Source organism: Erinaceus europaeus, chromosome 16 (assembly GCF_950295315.1).
Source record: "Erinaceus europaeus chromosome 16, mEriEur2.1, whole genome shotgun sequence".
Lineage (NCBI taxonomy): Eukaryota > Metazoa > Chordata > Mammalia > Eulipotyphla > Erinaceidae > Erinaceus > Erinaceus europaeus.
In genome coordinates, this window is record NC_080177.1 from 4,884,339 (window position 1) to 4,905,558 (window position 21,220).

The 21,220-nt window shown below is 39.9% G+C and overlaps 1 protein-coding gene across 1 annotated transcript in view; it reads left to right on the top strand.

Moving 5' to 3' along the window:
• The window catches only part of HERC1 (HECT and RLD domain containing E3 ubiquitin protein ligase family member 1), a 172,628-nt gene that overhangs the window by 71,032 nt on the left and 80,376 nt on the right, over positions 1 to 21,220 (top strand). Inside the window, exons 18-26 of the mRNA XM_060175709.1 lie at positions 586 to 777; positions 2,125 to 2,346; positions 4,491 to 4,664; positions 9,116 to 9,230; positions 9,320 to 9,440; positions 11,362 to 11,533; positions 13,702 to 14,014; positions 14,528 to 14,648; positions 16,882 to 16,933. Coding sequence (XP_060031692.1) covers positions 586 to 777; positions 2,125 to 2,346; positions 4,491 to 4,664; positions 9,116 to 9,230; positions 9,320 to 9,440; positions 11,362 to 11,533; positions 13,702 to 14,014; positions 14,528 to 14,648; positions 16,882 to 16,933 — 1,482 coding nt within the window. The remainder of the gene's footprint in view (positions 1 to 585; positions 778 to 2,124; positions 2,347 to 4,490; positions 4,665 to 9,115; positions 9,231 to 9,319; positions 9,441 to 11,361; positions 11,534 to 13,701; positions 14,015 to 14,527; positions 14,649 to 16,881; positions 16,934 to 21,220) is intronic.

A 21,220-nucleotide genomic window follows, 5' to 3' on the forward strand; every position in this document is an offset into this window, starting at 1 on the left:
AGACAGATAGATACTTTAAGGTGATCTTAATGTATTTTCTAAGAAAATTGTTTTGGTTTAAAAGACAACGAAGACTTCCCTCTCTAGGGCATAAACACTATAGTAGCAGGGCCGTTGAGGTATTTGCTCAAGGCTATTTCCTTTTTTATGTAGAGGGCGTCAGAATGGGCAAGTGGTCTAAGTCACCAGACTCAAAGTATGTACCTTTTACATAGAACGGAGTCTGCTATGTTGTCGAGTGAATGTTAAAAAAGATAAATTAGTGAATGAGAAATTTATAATGCATCTTAAGGGAAGCAGCTCTAACCTTTTCCGTATGTTGGCTCAAGGGCCTGTACGCTTGCTCACAAAGTGTCTGTCGGTGACGCTTTCAGAATGGGGGGTGGGGGGTATGCAAATGCCTCAGTAGGTGTTCAGCAGCGAGTTACTGAGTCTGAGTCTGGGGAGACAAACTAGAGGTTTCTGTTAAGCATTGGTCTTACTTCCTCTGTTTTTTGACAGCTCCAGGCTAAAGTAGTCTTTCTAGCTTTTGTTCTCATTTTGTTTGAAACTATTCATCCATGTTGAATTTCTTACCCTTCGTAGATGTGATATACGTCTCAGCTGCAGGCAGTATGCTCTGCCAGATTGTTAACTCCCTACTGTTACTCCCTGTGTCAGTGGCTCGGCCTTTACTGAGTTACCTCCTCGACTTGTTGCCACCTCTTGATTGCCTTAATAGACTCCTGCCAGCTGCTGCTCTTTTAGAAGACCAAGAGTTACAGTGGCCTCTTCATGGTAAGCAGTGATGAAGCTTCATTCCATTTTTATTCTTGGGTTAATTTTATTTGAAACTTGGAATCGGTCAGGATAGAGAGATAGCACAAGGTTGTGCAGAAAGACTTTTATGCCTGGGGCAACAAAGGGCCCAGGTTCAATTCGCAGGGAAACTTGGGGTCCTGGTGCATGGTGGTATAAAGAGACCCCAGTTGGAGGTAAGGGTGTTTTGTATACACCTGTCACTAGGAGATGAGAAACTGCCCAATAAAAAAGAAAAAGGGGTGGGTGGGTGGGAGAAGAAAGAAGTTTGCCCATTTTTGTTAGTGTTTTCAGGTAACCTGGTTTTGGATAAAATTCATTCATCTTCTCTATACTGACATCTTTATAAAGCAATATAGTTTTTTTAATTGAAGAACATTTAAAAAACAAATTTGCAAATAAGAATACAAGATACTTCTAAATTAACAGACAGCTAACTAAGACACTGAATTTATAAAGCCCACCAAGATTTTTTTCTTTTTTAACCAGAGCACTATTCAGCTCTGGGTTATGGTGGAAGGGAGGGGGTGGTGGGGATTGAACCTGAGACTTCAAAAGCACCAAACAGAACTGAGTAGCATTTTACTATATAGATCAGCTTGTGTGTTGACTTGGAGAAGGTCATTGGCCTCACTCGTAGGCTAAAATTTGATTTGCAGTGAAAGTAGAAATTGATCCCTTTTGACAATTCTGTCATATTTTAATGTTTACTTTTGAAGTAATATCTTAAAAAAAAAACACACTCTTACTTGATGGCTAGGGTGGTGGCTCAAACAGCTAGAGTGCATATAGGAAGGTTTTAGTCCTTACACACCATGTATAATGGAGCTGTGCTCTGGCATCACTCATAAAATAATAAATAAGTCAGTCAGTCTCCCTTCCTTCCTTCCTTCCTTCTTTCCTTCCTTCCTTCCTTCCTTCCTTCCTTCCTTCCTTCCTTCCTTCCATCCTTATTTCCTTCCTCCCTTTCTCCTTCCTTCCTTTCTTTTTACCAGAGCACTGATCAGCTCTGGTTTGTGGTGATGTGGGGGATTGAACCTGGGACTTTCAAGCCACAGGCATGAGAGTCTGTTTGCAGAATCATTATGCTGTCTCTCCCTGCCCAGTAAGTTAGTCTTTTTAAATGGACATTCTTACCTGAGAACATAGCTTATTAGGATATATTTTAAACTATTCCAGGAAAATGAATATATAAAGTACTATAATCTGTGGTTTCATTGTAAAATTACTGTGTTTAAACACATTGAGGCAGTACAGTAGAAATGAGAAAACTCGAGACTCTTAAATGCCAGGTAGGGACACAATTGATGATGACCTTGTCTTCAGGAGGACCAGAACTGATTGATCCTGCAGGCCTGCCATTGCCCCAGCCAGCCCAAGCCTGGGTTTGGCTTGTGGATCTGGAAAGAACAATTGCTCTCCTTATTGGGCGGTGCCTTGGTGGAATGCTTCAGGGCTCCCCTGTATCTCCGGAGGAACAGGACACTGCATATTGGATGAAAACACCACTTTTCAGTGACGGTGTAGAGATGGACACCCCTCAGCTAGGTAATGTGCTTCTCTGTGACGTTTATGATACACGTTTAACTATCCCTCCTTTGCAGAGTTCTCCTACCCTGGTTTGTTTAATAGAGAACTGATAGTATAGAGGTACAGTATTAAATGGGTAAAAGCTCTGAGGCTGTAATTTGGCACCCCCAGGAAAGCAAATCTTGCAGCAGCATCTTGTGAAGAGTCCCTCTAGGAAACTGTAGGTGTGGTCCCATTCTGTCCTTTGTCGTTCATTTTGGTCAAGCCATGTGATGCACAAGCTACTAGAGAAATGCGTAACTGCTTGGTTCTGGGGTGTGGATTATGCAGCTGCTTCCTGGAACACAGAGCTGTACGAAGTCACTCCCTCCTGCTTGGCTCAGATCTGCCCTACTGCTACTTCTGTCAGCCTGGCCCGCTTTCGTGCCCGTGTGTCAGTGCAGCTTTGTGACGGCCTGTTTTGCTCTCCTCACTCGCGGGGTCTTGTGTTTTGTCTGTGTGTGTGGAGGTTCTCCTTTCCTACCTCATCTTGCATTTGTCTACTTTGATGGCACACTAACTCTCAGACTGTCTACACATGAGAAATTCTGTAGTTCCTGGATTAATGATGCAGTTATTTTTAATATAAAATTGTCCCTTTAGTCTTTCTGGGACTCAGATTTTGAAGAACAAAGTAGTAAGTTGGATTAGAAGCTCTCTGGCTATCTAACTTCAACTTTTATTACCTTTCTACTAAGAGAGACTCACAAGACTTTTTCCTTTCTTCAAAATTATCTTTATTTATTTATTGGCTAGATAGCTAGAAATTGAGGGGGGGAGGTGGAGAGGGAGAGAGAAATGGAGACATTTGCAACACTGCTCCACCACTGTGAGCTTTCCCCAATACAGGCGGGGACTGGCAGCTCGCATCCTGGTCCTTGTGCCCTGGAACATGTGCGCTCAATCAAGTATGCCACCACCTGGCCCCCAGAATTTTTTCAGAAAGTAAAATCTGAGGAAAGTCCTAATCAAGGGGGAACCAAGACAGGATTCAGAATATACTCTGCTTTGGGGATGGGAGGAGCTGTTAAGGACTTTGCTCCTTTTTCAAAGAGAATGTAAGTTGTCACTTCATTTATGAGCCAGAACCTGATTCTAATGGTGGCTGATGAGTGTAAGCCAGGTACTTTGTATCAAAAATGGGAAAGTCAGGATTTTTCAAGGGATCTTGAGCATCATAAAGGTGGTCCCAGTACTGTCAGCGTTGAACTCTGAAATGGCCCCAGATATCCTCCTGAGGATATAAGTAAACTACCTTTTATTTCTGTTTCATTTACTTTACTAACTTACTGAATTTTAGCATTAGTAAAATCATTCTCAATTTTAACTTTGTTATTCTTCAGTTTTGAAATTCTAAAATCATGAAAGCACTGAGCTTGATTTGTTTGCTTATTTATTTATTTGCTTGTTTTCCGATGTGGTGCTAGGAAAGGAAGTCAGACCTTATGCCTGCATGATACTATTGAGCAACTTCTCTGGTCCAATTTTTATTTTGTAATTTTAGAGACAGAGAGAGAGGAGAAACAACAAAGCAGAGCCCCACCATCCATGGGCCTCTCCTAATCTTCGTCCTTTGTGCTGTTCTTGATGCTTCTGTAGGTCGGGGAGCAGGGCCTCATGTAGGGGAGGCCCGCACTTCACCGTTAATTGGTGTTAGATATGTAAATATCAACTGAGAAGTAATTTGTGCTATCTTTGATCTCTATCTTGAGTCATACTTAGCTGGTTATTTTCCCTTAGGTCCAGATAAAAAGAGAGCATTTTCTTTTTCCCTAATGGCCCATTCTTCTCAAGAAAAATTCCATTCTATTTTGAGCAAGAGCGTTCTTTATTCTGTAGCACCATGTTAGACATATAGGACATATAGACTCTCTTGATTCTTTTTTGACCAAAATGCCAGAACTCACTTTCCTGGAATGTCACATTTGTTCACACATCCTGCCTCTCAAGAAGAAGGGTTGATTCTACCTCTGTTTGAGAAACATTTAAAGACTATACTAACTTCTACCTAAAACAATTTGAAATGTACTTTTCCATGTGAACTAAGGTGTAGTATGTTTTTATATGTTGCACCAGAACTTATGAGGATTAAAATTGACAACTTGATTACTATCATTTTTTAGATAAATGCATGAGTTGCTTATTAGAAGTAGCTCTCTCAGGAAATGAAGAACAGAAGCCTTTTGATTACAAACTGCGGCCTGAAATTGCTGTCTATGTAGACTTGGCCTTGGGTTGTTCCAAAGAGCCTGCACGGAGCCTGTGGATCAGCATGCAGGACTATGCTGTCAGCAAAGGTAAGGGCGGGGAGGAGAAGGGACAGGTGCACAGCTCGCTCATAGTATGGTGGGTCACTGTCACTTTTCTGTGGAGACAGTTGTTTTACAAATAGTATTTGAAAAAACCTGTCCTTCCTCTTTGTGGGAAATGCCCCAGGAATTTTTTTCTACATATACACACACCCCACTTGAAACAATCCTTCTGTTGGAAGAATTGAAATTGATAGAAAAGGTGATGTCAGAGGTGATCATTTTACTAAGGACTCTATGCAGGGTGTGTGGACCTAGTGTTGAGAGCCTGTCTCAATGAGAGGGTCTCTTCTCTTTGCAAACCGGGATAAGCTGTGTCAGCCCCCGGCCTAATCGGCTTCCTCCTCTGTATGACTGTTGCCCCCTCAGAGCAGTAAAGAAGGCACCCCTTTGAGATGAGGTGTACTGTGAAGTAAGGCAGTCATGTGCTGCACAGATGAGTATGTAGTAGTGTTTTGGCCTTGAATGTGTGATTAATTAACATTTATTTAGTCTGTTGATTAATTAGTGCTTTGTATGATTCAGCTAATAAAATGTGTTATCCTATGTTGAAGAAATGTTGTTTTACAAGATTGACCTTCTCAAAGTCGTGTAGTCTCCCACCTGCTCAAAACAGCTGCTAGTACACTTCATGCACTAGCGGATTGCTATCTCCCTCCACCGTAGGTCACGGCCCCCCAGTCCCTTTTCTTTTTTTTTTTGTTTTTATTTTTATTTTTTTGTTTTATTTTTATTTATTTATTTATTTTATTTATTTATTCCCTTTTGTTGCCCTTGTTGTTTTTTTTTATTGTTGTAGTTATTATTGTTGTTGTTGTTGGATAGGACAGAGAGAAATAGAGAGAGGAGGGGAAGACAGAGAGGGGGAGAGAAAGATAGACACCTGCAGACCTGCTTCACCGCCTGTGAAGTGACTCCCCTGCAAGTGGGGAGCCGGGGTTCGAACCGGGATCCTTATGCCGGTCCTTGTGCTTTGCGCCACCTGCGCTTAACCCGCTGCGCTACAGCCCGACTCCCCCAGTCCCTTTTCAAAAACCTTTTTCTCACCTCCCCTTTTGAACCTTTGGATCCACTGAAGTAGACCACAGCTTATTAGTGATTCATCTTACAAAGATGAAATTATCTCATGTGGAAATACAATGAAGTTCATATATTGAGATATTAAAAAAAAAAAAAACACCAGCAAGATGATACCATTGAAAGTGCAATATCATCTGTTTTCTTCTTGATTGACTAGATGTACAAAAGTTTGGTAAAGCAGAAATAAGCTTCACTTTCTAAACTGTATTTTGATTTTCCTAATGTAGTGCCAAAGAATGAGCCCATGACCAGATTTTGCATGCATAGCAGCTCTGAACCATCTACTCAACCCCCCTTTTTTATTGCATATTTTTAGAAAGAGAGAGAGGGAGAGAGAAAGAGAGGGGCATGGGGAAAGGGTCAAAGCCCTACTGCTGACTGTGGAGCCAGTTCCTTTCACTGTTGGGTGCTGTCCATGGTGCTCATGCTTTGTGTTAGGGACTGTTCAGGGCCTCATGCATGGAGGGCCTGTGCTCTGAGTTGCCACCTATGCCCTCAAATTGTATTTTATGAAATTCTTGTGGTTATATCATCATCTTGAAATTTGCAGTTAGGTTTCCTTTTCATATATATTATTACTTGTGACATTGAAAGGAGAAGTTTTCAAAAGTGGATCTAAACATAAGGCCAAAACAAAACAAAACAAAACAAAACCCTTCTCGTTGCTTATCTATGCTGCAGTCCAGACTTTGTACTTAAATAGCGAACATAACTATCAGTATCTAGTGAGAATTAATCATAGGTTTAAAAATGTGGTTTGAAGAGAACACAATTACTTAAAAAAAATTGTATAGGAAAATTCTTGCTGAATTTGAAACACAGGGGAAAAAATGTTACTTTAGTTTGCTCTTTAAATTGAGTGTCATCCTTGAAATGGGGTCCTATGTGACTTTATTCAGAGCACTTCTAAGAGTAGTGAACAGTCCCTTAGAATAGATGGCGTTTCAGAAACCTAATGCAGACATTTTTACAGGCTATACACACCCTTTCCAAGATTCTCTGTGGGCTGTAAGGTTTTCTTACAAATCTGGTATATTTATATTGCTAGTTTTTTCTGCCCATAAAATAGTTAAGTCTGAACTTAATTTTTTCCTAAGCTTACAAAATGACTGGACAACCAAGTTACAAATTTGTATTTCTTGAGAGAGTAGTTGCAGCTTGTTTTGGTTAAAGACCAATACAATTAGTGTAGGACTTAGCTTTTTTTTTTTTTTTTTTTTTTTTTTCTCAGAGATATTTTCTTAAGGATCAAGAGTAAATCTGTCAAGTTAACAGTTCAGAAGACTTTCTGGGAGGGAAGTAGACAATAAACCTGCTACCCACATTTGGAATCTACTGAATCTGTGTATTTTTAATATAGCAGTGAACAAAACAAATCCCTGATCATCCCTCATCTCCCCTCACTCTGTTTGATTTTTCTTTATGACACTCATCTGCCATCAGTGTTTTTATTGTCTCTCTTCGGCTCCCAGCTAGACTTAAAGTTCTCTAAGACCAGGGATTTAGTTTTATTCACAGTCCAAATGTTTCATTTTTCTCTTACTTCTTACCCACCTATGTTGACATTGAATTAGAGGAAACAATTGACCAGTTCTCACTGTCTGACACTGTGATTGGGATTTTCATTTGCACATTCTCATCTCTGTCCAAATGTTGTTTTACTTCTTATTTACTTAAATATACATGTATGCACAATATCTACTTTTGTTTTTACTTTAAATATGTAGCACTTCTCTCCCTCCCTTTCTCTCTCAACTGATTTATTTAATACCTCCCCTAGGATGTCTAAGGGGTAATATTCCGACCCAGGCTTATGATTTCAGCTCATAATCACCTAGAAGTTGTCTTCTTGAGGCCTTTCACTCCACATTCTAATTACATTTATAGTCAACCTTGCCTTCTTGGACGTTTTCACATCTGATCCATCAACAAGTTCTTTTAGTTATATCTTCAGCATACATACACAATCTGATCACTTCTTGTTTAAATAATTCTCCATGTGACTACTTACTTCATTTTTTAAAAATATAATCTTATTTATTTATTTATTGAATAGAGACCATTTGAGAGGGAAGCAGGGGGGAAAGAGAGACACGCACAGACCTGTGGCACTGCTTCACCGCTCCTGAAACTTCCCCCCTGCAGGTGAGGATGGGGGATGGGGTGGGGCTTGAACCTGGATCCTGTCACAGTTGTAGCTTGTGCTTAACCAGGTGCTACTGCCCAACCCCCTGACAACTACTTACTACCTCCATAGCTGTTGCTTAGCCTGAAACCATCATGCCTCACTCAAATACTGCAGTGACTTTCCTTGTTGTCCCACAGTAAGTGAGCCTCTTACAACAAGGGCCAGATCAGGTCCTGCCTCTGTTCAAAACCTTCTTTTTTTTTTTTTTTTTTTTTTTTTTCTTCCTCCTCCAGGGTTATTGCTGGGCTCGGTGCCTGCACCATGAATCCACCGCTCCTGGAGGCCATTTTTCCCCCCCTTTTGTTGCCCTTGTTGTAGCTTCGTTGTGGTTATTATTATTGCCCTTGTTGATGCAATTTGTTGTTGGATAGGACAGAGAGAAATGGAGAGAGGAGGGGAAGACAGAGAGGGGGAGAGAAAGACAGACACCTGCAGACCTGCTTCACCGCCTGTGAAGCGACTCCCCTGCAGGTGGGGAGACACGGGCTCGAACCGGGATCCTTATGCCGGTCCTTGTGCTTTGTGCCACCTGCGTTTAACCCACTGTGCCACCGCCCGACCCCCTGTTCAAAACCTTCTAATGGTGCTTCCTGTTTTTCTACCCAGCAAAACATGGAAGACTTGCAGTGATCTGCAGGGCCCTATGCAATCTGGTCTCCCACCTTTCTAATGGCCCTCAGCACTCTTACACATTGTTCCAGCCACACTGATCTCCTCATACCCACCTCAGGGCCTCTGCACTAGGTTTTTCTCTTTTTCTTCCCCATAAGGGGCACTAGATCTTCACTGTTTCTTCTCCTTTGCCATTTAGATCTCTGCTAAGCCCTACCCTGATCAGAGATCTCCCTAGGCCAGCATATATAAAAAGTCACCCCACACTGTTCCTCTTTCTTGCTTTCTTTTTCTCTTTAGCACTCATCTGTTATGTCAGTGTGTGTCTTGTCTCCCCTTATCCCCCAGCTAGACTTTAAAGTTCTATGTGATCAGGGATTTAGTTTTGTTCACTGCTGTATCCCTAGCCCACAGAGCAATACTGGGGATGTTACAGGTTCCTTTATTAACTGTTTAAGAGAATGATAAATCCCAGGTGTTAGGTTAATAAAGCTATTCAATTACCTTTGAACCGTTTTCTGAGTTCTCTTAAATGTCAATGCATCATTTGTATTTTCAGATTGGGACAGTGCAACTTTAAGTAATGAGTCACTCTTGGACACTGTGTCTAGATTTGTTCTTGCAGCTCTTCTGAAACATACAAATTTACTTAGTCAAGCATGTGGAGAAAGCCGGCAAGTAACTTAAAACTATCCTCAGACAAATATTTTGCTTTCATGATGCTAGAAGTTAGGTAAATTTCCTATCTTTGTTTTTCATCCAGATACCAGCCTGGTAAATGCTTATCAGAAGTATATCGCTGTGTATATAAAGTTCGGAGTCGTTTACTAGCTTGCAAGAACCTTGAACTCATTCAAACCAGATCTTCATCACGAGACAGATGGGTAAAGTTGAAAGTCAATCATTCCTTCATTTTTCTGCAAGCTTTGAGAGAGATCTCTGTAGTGGTTTACATGGAGAAAAAAAACATGCCTTGATTATGACGATAGATGCTCAGCGAATGTTGAGTAAAAAATTGTTTTCTAGTTAAAAAAGTCAAGAGTAAAAGATTTGGGATTTATTTAATTTTGCAGTAGTCAAGATTGAATTATCTAATTATGAAGTAGCATTCTGTTATTTTACATTTGAATATAATATCAGGTCACATTTGAATTACTCAGTAGCAAACTTCTCTTTACTGGTGAATGGGCAAAAGCTATTCTCATGAGAGCTGTTAAAGTTGGAAATGCTTACCCTAGAGAAGTGAAACCAAAAGGAGAGCGAGCCCCTGGATATCTGCCTTAAAAATACTTAAGAGCTTCCATGTAGGAGAGAAAATAAATGTGTTCCCTGTGAGGGCACAGTTTGAACCAAAGAATAACAGTCGAATGGAGAATCACTGTGAACTGAACATAAAGCTTTCTAATAACTAAGTGCCCACTGCTGAAGTGTGAAGATTAAAACCAAGGTGGTGCTGAAGTAATTCTTGCAGCAAAATAGAGGTGTTTTTTAAAGTACTTGGTAATTTTCATTGCCCCCTACCAAGGTAACCATAGGCAGGACTCGAAATTCAGTAAACCCAGGAACTTTTTTCATAGCAACATTAAGCGGTAATTTTGAAGTCAGTAGTTTTGAAGTTATTTTAGATCTCGGATACTAAAAACCAAATTATGTCTCTGGATTTGCATGATAGTATTCTTAACATACACAATATCCCATATTTGTGGCTTTGGCACTTTATTAGTGACCTTGAGGGCTCACGTGCTGGATTAATTTGCCATTTTGGTGAGGTCCAGATTTGAAACTTACATGTTATGGGGATAGATGGCTTAAGCATTATATGTGCCTAACTGCTTAGTAACCCCAGCTTTGTGAAATTCTTAGTTTTTTTTTTTTTTTTTTAATTCTTAAGTTTTATATTTGGTCATGAGTTAATAAAAAAAAACTTTTATTACTGTTAATCTGAGGACATCATTAAAATATTTGTGCTTAATGGTTCTGCGTGAAGCTCTGAAGTCCCAGGTTTCACTTCCCACACCACCATATGCCAGAGCTGAGCAGGACTCTGGGAAATATAAATACATAAGGGCAGGGAAGATAGCATAATGATATAAAGAGACATGAGGTTCCAATGTGTCAGGCTCATACACCACCATAAGTTAGAGCTGAACAGTGCTCTGGTAAATAAATAAATAAATATTAAAGAATTTAAAATTTGTGCTTTATATTTAAGGTGAAAATGATGGTAGTTATAACTTGATTGGCACCTACTATAATGACTCATCTAGATATTTGCTAGGCAGCAAAACCCACTGTGGTTTCTAACATTGTTCTTAGCAGACTCTCACTTTTGGCTTCCTTAAGGGCAAGCAATTAAAAAAAAAGTAATATTTGTGTATAATTAAAATTTGCTAAAAGCAGAACTTACTACTAAAAAATTAAAAATACTATTTTAAGTTATAAACATATACAGAGTAGTCCTAACACACAAAACTCGAGGGAAGCTAAGTGGAATGAAAATTCATGTTCTTTAACTACTTGTTTTCAACTTACTTCAAGCTCTTCTCTGTAGGAGTTTGTTTATAATGGCATGTTACTTAAAACACTGAGATGAGAAAGCATACAGATGTCTCATTATACCTGTGTACATAGATTCTCATCTTTTCAGATTTGTTCAGCATATCTTTTGGGATTTTGTAGCAGAATTCATCTGTTATTTAAAGTATAGCAGTATTTTCTAACAATAGAGAAAAAGTTAAGGTTATTGCATTGTTTCAAAAAGTTTTTGAAATACACAATCAGCTCAGTTCTGGTGATTTCTTCAAGATCTCAGAAAACCAGGACTCTGCAGATGCTGACCCTCAGGAGCACTCGTTCACTCGGACCATTGATGAAGAGGCTGAAATGGAAGAACAGGCTGAGCGAGACCGGGAGGAGGGGCATCCGGAGCCTGAAGATGACGAGGAAGAGAGGGAACATGAAGTGATGACAGCTGGCAGTGAGTACACGCCTCTTACTTTTGCAAAGGGAACTGATGGAAAGAGAGAAAGACAAAGGTTTTGTCCACAGTTCTCCTAAACACATGTGCTATTATACTGGTGATTGACATTAGCTAACTGTAGCCCTAAACTGTGCTAGATGCCTTCAGTTGTTACTGGGTTCCATGTTTTGGGCTGAACACTCTGGAAACAGCCTTTCGTTGGTATGATCCATCCTGTGCCTTCAGTGACATCACACTCACACATCATTAGGTGAGGCTGTTCACAGTATGTCCTGAGTTGGGGTTGGAAGGGGGGTGGGAGGGCGAGGTGTTTATTGGCATGGCTGACTTCCATATGGTAAGAATGAAAATCCCTTTCTGTGGCCCAGGAGTTGGTGCAATGGATAAAGCACTGGACCCTCAAGCATGAGGTCCCGAGTTAAATTCCCAGCAGCACAAGTACCAGAGTGATATCTGGTTTCTCTATCTCTCTCTCTTTCTCATTAATAAATAAATAAAATCTTTAAACAGAAATAAAGAAAAAAAAAAAGCTCTTTCTATACTTATAAGAATAGCCCCATTGTTTACCACATAGAGAAGCTGGTTTTTTAAAAAAATATAAAATAGAATAAAAATGTTGACAAGACCATAGTAGGACAAGAGGGGTACAGTTCCACACAGTTCCCTCTACCAGAGCTCTGTATCCCATCCTCTCCCTTGAAAGCTTCCTATTCTTTATCCCTCTGGGAACATGGACCCAGTATCATTATGGGATGCAAACGGTGGAAGGTCTGGCTTCTGTAATTTTCTGTAATTGCTTCTCCACTGGACATAGGCATTGGCAGCCCAATCCATACTCACAGCCTGTCTCTCTCTTTCCCTAGTGGGGCAGGGCTCTGGGTAGGCAGGGCTCCAGGACACATTGGTGAGGTCGTCTGCCCAGGGAAGTCAGGTTGGTGTCATGGTAGCATCTGCTATATGGTGGCTGAAAAAGCGTTAAGATATAAAGCAGAACAAATTGTTTAATAATCAGGAACTTAAAGGCAAGAATATAGCAGATGAAATTTTCAGGTCTCCATTTTGGAAAACCTATGGCATATGGAGTTTTTGACATGAGGACGTTCACCCGCTGACTACACGTGTCTTAGGGCGCATGGGAATACTGTTGGCTGAGTGAATACATGGTGGTCATTTAGATGTTTAAAGAGAAGTTGTAACAGCTTAACAAATATTTCTTCGCATCGTTGGAGTGACATAACTATTTCAGGTTTAAAGTGTATACTTAGTAATCTCAAACATAAATAGCTATGCATTTGGTATTGGTATTGTCTGTGCAGATCATTCTAACACTTATTTTCTCAGTTGATTTGTGTTTTGCATACCTCTAAAGACACAATTTCAATGTTAAAACAAGAGGAAAACTCCTCACATGGATAAAGTGGATTTGAAAATGGGAAGGGAGAATAAATGTACTTTTTAAAAGCCTAGGCTGGTGGAACTTTTTTAGTTCAACTTCAAGTTTAGCTTAGAATTCCTAAAATTGAAAGTTAAAAGGGAAGACACAGTAACAAAGTATAAGCCTCAGTTGTAGTTTTTTTTTTTTTTTTTTTTTTTTTTTTAAAGCATAATAGCTATCCAGGGAGTAATGATACTTCAACTCACTGCCATTATCAAGTACATATTACAGGCTGGACACTGGGTCTAATGCTTCTCATAGGTTGACCCATCAGCTTCACAAAAGGTTTCTAGGATGACTCTAGTGTAAAGGTGGGTAGTTATTTTATCTAGTTCAGTCCTTTATGAACTTTATTGGACTTCACAGTCTGCTGGAGGACTGGCTAAAACACAGAGTGCTGGCCCTATGTCTAGAGCTTTTCATGCAAAAGGTCTGAGATGAGCCCAGTAATTTGCATACCTAGTTAAGCCATCAGATATTATTGATACTTCCAGTTTGGGACCATATATTGAAAACAGCTTATTAATAAGAGGGTCAATAGAATAAACCAGAGATAAATTGTATGAAGCCATAAGCATTACCTACTGCAAGTTTTAAATAGTTAATGTCTAAAAAATATTTTTCCCTTTTGAGTATGTTTTCAGTCCAAACTTTTTGACTATTTTTTGTTATTTTCTTTGCTCTTCTCTCCCCATGTGTTAAGACTTTGTTTTTGTGTTGCACGTTACAGAGATCTTTCAGTGTTTCCTCTCAGCCCGTGAAGTGGCACGTAGCCGAGATCGAGATAGAATGAACAGTGGGGCAGGGTCTGGGGCTCGGGCTGATGACCCACCTCCTCAGTCTCAGCAAGAGCGAAGGGTCAGCACAGACCTTCCTGAGGGTCAGGATGTGTACACTGCCGCCTGCAACTCTGTGATCCACCGCTGTGCCCTGTTGATCCTGGGAGTGAGCCCTGTGATCGACGAGCTCCAGAAGCGAAGGGAAGAAGGACAGTCACAGCAGCCTGCAGCCAGCACTTCTGAAGGGGGTGGCCCTATGACCAGGTGGGACTGACGAGAAGCTGGAGCTCTAGTCTCCTCCTCTGTAGCTGTCTGTTGAAGTGGTTTATTCCCAAAGTTACAGGATTCTTTGGAAATTAACACAGATAAGGAGGAGGAAACGCAAACCAACTAAGACACATTTAAAGTAGTGCACAGTGTGATATTGATGCAGCCTGGAATAGAAATTTTTGGTTAAATGAAAAGGCATGATTTCCCAGACACATAAGCAAAAAGTCGCTGAGAAGTGTGGAGTCATCTGTATTTTTCTCTAATCCAGTGGCATGTCTGTTATTTTGAGGTGGTTGAAGACTTTGACTTTTGACAAGAGCCAGTATGTGCCATTGACAGAAATGTGTGTGTGTGTGTGTGTGTTTGAGAGAGAGCGAGAGAGAGAGAGAGAGAGAGAGAGAGAGAGAGAGAGAGAGATCGATCGAGATCTGTTCTGCCAGTTCCATTCAATTTTATGTTCACTAACAGTCCCAAATTGAAAAACTTTTCTTTGTGCACACGAGACAGGAGTGAAAGTCTTACTGCGGAGAACCGGCTAGTCCACGCCAATCCAAATTACAGACTGATCAAGTCAAGGAGTGAGTCTGATTTGTCTCAGCCTGAATCAGATGAAGAGGGTTATGCACTGGTGGGTATATCTCAATTCAGTAAAGAAAGATTTTTGCTGTCCTCGATGCCGTGGGTCAAGTGCAGGTTCTTGTGCATGGAAAAACATGCACTTTACCCACTGAACCACTTCCCAGGATCTTAAGAATGACTTCCTCCCTCCCTCCCTCCCTCCCTCCCTCCCTCCCTCCCTCTCTCCCTCTCTCCCTCCCTCCCTCCCTCCCTCCCTCCCATCCTTCCATCTTTCCTTCCTTCTCCACTTTACTGGAGGGGTGTATTAGTGGTTTACAGTATAGTTGTTGACGTAGGATACGATTTCTCATCTCTTGTGACAGGTGTCTGCAAAACACTTACCCCCAACTTAGGTCCTTTCCCACCATCAGGCACCAGGACCCCAGTACCCCTCCATCACTTCTCTTGCCCTCCTTCCCCAGAATCCTTTGCTTTGGTGCAACGGATCTTTCATCACAGAATACTTAAAAAATAGTGTCCTATGAAGTGGAAAAGTCAAGAACTAGAGAGTACAGATACTTCAACATTAGCTTCAGCTTCAGAGAGCCTGGTAAGACAAAGAAGAGCAAGCAATGAAGACAGACATTTTTTTTTTAATTTTATCAGTTGGAATATGCTGTATAAGGTGGCTATATTTTATCATATCATTTAATTGTCACCAGGCTTATTATCACTGGGGCTTGGTGCTTACATGAAGAATCCACTGCCCTTGGTGACCTTTTCTCTTCTCTTCTAATTGTTTTTCAAATAGAAACACAGAAATTGAGAGGGAAGAAGGGGGTAGAGAGGCACCCGCAGCACTGCTTCACTGCTTGTGGAGATTTCCCCTGCAGGTGGGAATGTGGAGCTCGAAGCAGGGTCCTTTAGCCTGGTATCATAGGCGCCCTACCAGGTGCGCCACCACCCAGCCCCTTATTTTTATTTTTGCCTCCAGGGCTATCACTGTAGTTGTTCCACCATTCCCCAGTGGACTCTCTTTTTGTTTGTATGTTTGGATAGAGGGTGACAAGAGACAAAAAGGGAGAAGAAAAGAGAGAGGCAGGGGAGAGATACCGTGGCACTTTTCTACTGCTTGAGAAACTTCCTCCATGTAGATGCTCCCACGTGAAAGCTGGGGTCTGGAAACCTGGTCTTGGGGTAAAGTGTGTTCTCTACTAGATAAGCTACCTCCTGGCCTCTGTATGAAGCTGTTTGAGAGCATCATTCATATCCTTGACATCTAGCAGAACTTCTTTTGTCCTGAGTTGTTAGTGAATGAAATGCTTTCTTTAAATGAGTTGTTTAAGGGAGTCGGGAGACAGCATCAAAGTTATGGAAAGACTTCCATGCCCAAGGCTCTAAGATCCCAGGCTCACTTTCAGATACCACCTTAAGCCAGAGCTGAGCATTGCTCTGGTTTAAATAAATAAATAATAAGTAGGTAGCCTGTCTAGTGGTTAGAAATATGCTTTTGTTCTTCAACATCTTAATAGCTTCCCAAGCTCTCTACACTGTCACCAATTTCAGACTTCTTAATTAAAAAAAAAATTTTTTTTAAATTTATTTTCCCTTTTGTTACCCCCTTTTCCCCCTCTTATTGTTGTTGTAGTTATTGATGTCATCATTGTTGGAGTGACTCCCCTGCAGGTGGGGAGCCGGCTGCTCGAACTGGGATCCTTAAGCCGGTCCTTGGCTTCGCACCATGTGCGCAGACTTGTTAATTTTAACAAGTTTTTAAAAGCACTTAAAAATACCACCCTTCACAGGCGGTGAAGCAGGTCTGCAGGTGTCTATCTTTCTCTCCCCCTCTCTGTCTTCCCCTCCTCTCTCCAGTTCTCTCTGTCCTATCCAACAACGACGACATCATTAACAACAACAATAATAACTACAACAATAAAACAACAAGGGCAACAAAAGGGAATAAATAAATAAATAAATAAATAAAATATTTAAGAAACCCACCAGAAGGCTTAGGACTGCACTATTCATCTGTGAGTGTGAACTTATCAGATTCTTTTCCTCCAGATACATAACCAAGGTTGTGGGGGTTTGAGAAAGTATGCACAATAAAGAGTGAGGAAGTAGTGATTTTGGAAAACAGGACTGTACTCCAGGGGCTGTAGTCAGTAGGGTGTTGAATAAGGTCAGACTTATTCAAGTAGCAATTGCTGTAAATACATATAAATTACTTTTATTCTGATGCTCTGTGAAATCTTATTTTCTACCATTAAATTGTATTATCTGCTTGTTTTCACTTTCAATAGAGTGGAAGAAGAAATGCTGATTTGGACTTGGCTTCATCTCATAGAAAAAGAGGTGAGTACTCAGGGCTAGCAAATACCGATTCAGTGTTGTTTTTTGAGCTGATTGTTGTTGAAATGTTATTGCAGGAAATAGAAACATTTTATCAGAAAAGTCAAAGGGAAGATACTTTTCTTTTAAAATCTGGAAATTTCTGGGAGGTGATAGTGTCTCGTTGGTTTTGTGATTGTGGAAGTCCTCATGTTCGCGCTTTATGTCATGGGTGGTTATGAACATAACGTGTTGTTTCATGTCACTGAGAGAGAGAGATGCTTCGATTTTTAGATAGTGTTCTTCATCCCACCCTCCTCCCATATTACAAATACATACTTCCAAAAGTTTCTTTTTTCCTTTTCTTTCTCTTTTTGCTTAAGCATGTAAGAGATGAACTGATAAAGTCTTTTAAAATTTTTTTCTAAGAGGAACAATGTCACAACTTAAACTTGTTTGTTTGAATCTGTCTTATAGTTGAGTTAAATTCTGCAAATATTATCCTCAACTAGCTGGCATTTTGATTAAATCTGTTTTTACTGTGGTTTGAAAATGTGAATTGTTAAAAATTGCCACTAGTGGCAGTTTTTTTTAAGACTATAGGGGAAAAAAGTGGCACCCAGCCCCCCATGGTGCTAGCTTTCATATTCCAAAATGAAACTTCTTTCAATGGCTTCCTTGGAAGGATATCAGATTCCCCCTACATGAAAAAAAAAACAAACTGAGATATGAGAGAAAAAGTAGGAAATGAGGGAAAGAAACTCACACTTAAGAAATTTCTTGTGTTTAGTTTAAGAAGAAAGAAATCTTGCTACTTCTGTAGACTGAAATAAGCAGTATCTTACTTTTCCTTATAATTACAGTGCAGAGATTGACTTTTTTCTTCCTTTTTTTTTTTTTTTTTTTGTCACCAGGATTATCACTGGGGTTCAGTGCCTACATCATGAATCTTTTGCTCTTGGTGGCCATTTCTCCCTCTTTTCTCTCTCTGCCCCCCCCCCATTTGATAGGGCAGAAAGAGACTGAGGGGGGAGGAGGAGGGGGAGATGGAGAGGAAGAGCGGGAGAGAGACAGCTGCAGTACTAGGACTAGTGAAGCTTCCCCCCTGCAGGTGGAGTGTGAGGGGCTTCGACCCTGGTCCTTGCACAGGGTAGGTAACCTGTGCACTCCACTGAATGTGCCCTTATCCCCCAGAGAATGACTGTCCAGAAATCCTTGGAGTAGTAAAGATGAGCTGGTCCTTTCTGTAAAGTCTTTTTAGACTACAGTATATTGAAATATTAGCCTTTTAAAAAAGGCTAAAGTATCTGTCAAAGACACTAAGTGATGCTTATTATAATGTACAGTGTATTTTGCTATTTTCTAATTATTTGAAAATTGGCAATTCACTGCTGTAGGTTGCCAGAGTGTCCTTTTTCCTTAGCCACTTGATTTAGGAGTTAAATTAAAATTTGGGACATATTTACATTCCAAATTTTGCTTAGCTTAGGTGAATATTGTTGCTAAATTTTTCACTTTTTATAATACTTTTATTTATTTTATTATTGGATAGAAACTGAGAGAAATTGAGGGGAGGAAAGAGACAGAGAGACCCCTGCAGCCCTGCTTCACCACTTGTGAAGCTTTCCCCTGCAGGCGGGAGCCAGGGGCTTAAACCCAGGTCCTTGTGCCCTGTAACGCATGAGCTTAACCAGGTGTGCCAGCATCTGGGCCCTGTTGTTAAATTTTCTGTTTTATACTAATCGGTGCATATCATTTGATGATATAGAGATGGCTCTAAATGTATTAAGAAAAGTGGAAGTTTTCTGCAATCTGAAGAGAAAACAGATTAATCTGAATGAATGTATTGAGCATCATAAGGGATCATGTAGTCGAAGAGCTTCCTACTTATTATATCTATTTATAAATAGTATATTAGTGGATTAAATCATTTCATTTCCTATTGTTCTCATGCTTACAAGAATACAAATTTGAGCTTCAATCTATGTTAGCCATAGTAGTCTCGAGAATAAAAATTGTATCTCTACCTTTAAATTAAGCACAACCTATAGGTCTGGGGTGTTTTAGAACTAGCTTTCATGCCTGATGCCCTTGAGGTCACACCTTTAGTACTCAGCACCACCTAATCTCAGAGCTGAGCAGTTCTCTGATAGCTATCTCACCCTCCCTCCTCTCTCCTTCTCAAAATAAATATGTAAATAAAGCTTTTAAAAATAATCTAGAATTTGATGATATGCTACTTAGGATGAATTAATATAACACTTTAAAATTACTGTTCTAAAGTTGCTTCCTGTTCAGATTTTTTAAACAGTTATCCTCTAAGGGAATATGGTTTCCCTGTATTATCTATTTATTTTTAAACTTAAAAAATTATTTACTTACTGGATAGAGACAGAGAAGTTGAGAAGGGAGGGGGAGATACAGAAGGAAAGAGACAGAGACACCAGCAGCCCCGCTTCACTGCTCTTGAAGTTTTCTCCTTCAGGTGGGGACCAAGGGCTTGAGCCCAAGTCCTTGCACACTGTGATGTGTGCGCTTACCAGGTGCTCCCTGCCTGGCCCTCTCCCTGTGTTTTTTAGATCTAGCTTGTCAAAATTAATTAAGCTAGTGATCTAAATTTTGTTGACCAATCATCTTCTAAAAGAAAAATTCAAGATAGTACTAAAATTTGTTTATTAGCACTTAGTTTTCTTTTGTTGAAAACCAAAAAAGCAAATACTTCATGGAATAGTTCTTTTTAATTACTCATTTAGAAAATTTTAATGGGAAGGTAAATTAGCAGTATAAATTCTCATTATATAATTTAGTTTGGTACCAATTTAGTCTAATAATCATTGCATTTTAATGTTTCCAGAGAAATGTTTTGCTAGTGATTTTGACTAGATAATTGAAGAATCACTATTTTATCAAGAGCAACAAGTTATATTTTGTCTTTTAAATCTCATGAATCCTAGAATTTCCAAGTTTAACAAAGAAAAGGTATACCTAGTAGTTTTAGAATAGTGATTATTTTCTCCAAAAGAAATTAACATTGAAATCCAGGTGATTTTGAAGAGGAAATATACATGATTTTCCTGCATATGGCTTTTTTGCTTGTATTAGTCCCAGTGGTCCTGACTAGTTAGGGAGAGAGAACAATGTCAGGCTATGTTCTGCTTACTAAAACCAAAGAAATGCAGCACTGCCAATTAGTGGTTGCATAAGCATTTCCAGCTGTTCTCTGGATGTGTGCCTTTAGAGACTATCCCTGGAGAGAAGAGGGCTTAGTGCATGTAATTTCAGTATTTGACTTTGGGGACTTTAGGATTCATGCTGCTCAACTGTGATAACTGCATCTCACCCAGTTACTGTTTCACAGTTGGTCAAAGTCTTAGTCCAAGGAACTGAATATGGCAAGAAAAGGCATAGAACAAAGTGAGCAAAGAAATTCAGCTCAGCCAACTAACTCAGCTTATTTGAGAGGCGTCAGAGCTCAATTCTAAAACCCAAAACGTCACATTACTTTACGAAAGGCAGGTGAAGCCTGTTTCGCTCAGTGCTCCAGAGGTAATATGAAACTTGTGTTCATATTCAGCTGTTTACCATATGCCACGCATTGTTCTAGTTACCCCAAACTTACTGACTCATTGAGTTCTCATAACAGCTTGGCAAAACTCCTGGCAAAACCTGTTCAATGTGTTGGTATTTTGGTGCTTTGATAAATATTTTAAGATTTGCAGTTGTTGCACAGAACTGAAAGTGTCTTATGGAAAGATGACACCTTTCTGCAGATACTTAGTGTAGATTTCATATTTGAAGCTGGAACTGGTACAGTGACAGTAATAGGGGCACTGAAGTAATGGCATAGTAGGCCCTATCAGGATGCTTGCTAATTAAAATACTGTTGATGTGTAGTTTGATTCTGCCGTTTCTAGATGACGTGCTATGGTTTTATTTCTAATAAGTATCAAGAAACTTCTTTCCGCATGTTTGTGTTCATGGTGTGATATGTATGGGTGAAGTGCTACTTTATTTCTGCATTTCAAAGTAGAATATATGAAGAAGAATAAATGAAAATGTCTCGTGTGTCAAATTTCTCCTTTTGTCTTCTAATTCTTATACGGTAGTGTATTTACTCCTTTTTGGCCCGTTGAGCCCCAGAAAAAAGAAGAGCTCCAAGCAAGTACATGATGGCATGTTTAATTTTTCTCCCCCTTTTAGCTTGCCTACATATTTTATGGTTTATAAAGTATGTATTGCAGCTCTGCCATGTTCATTTTGAAATTTTCATTTAAGAACCAAAGTTGTAAGGACAAGTAAACAATTTCAAAT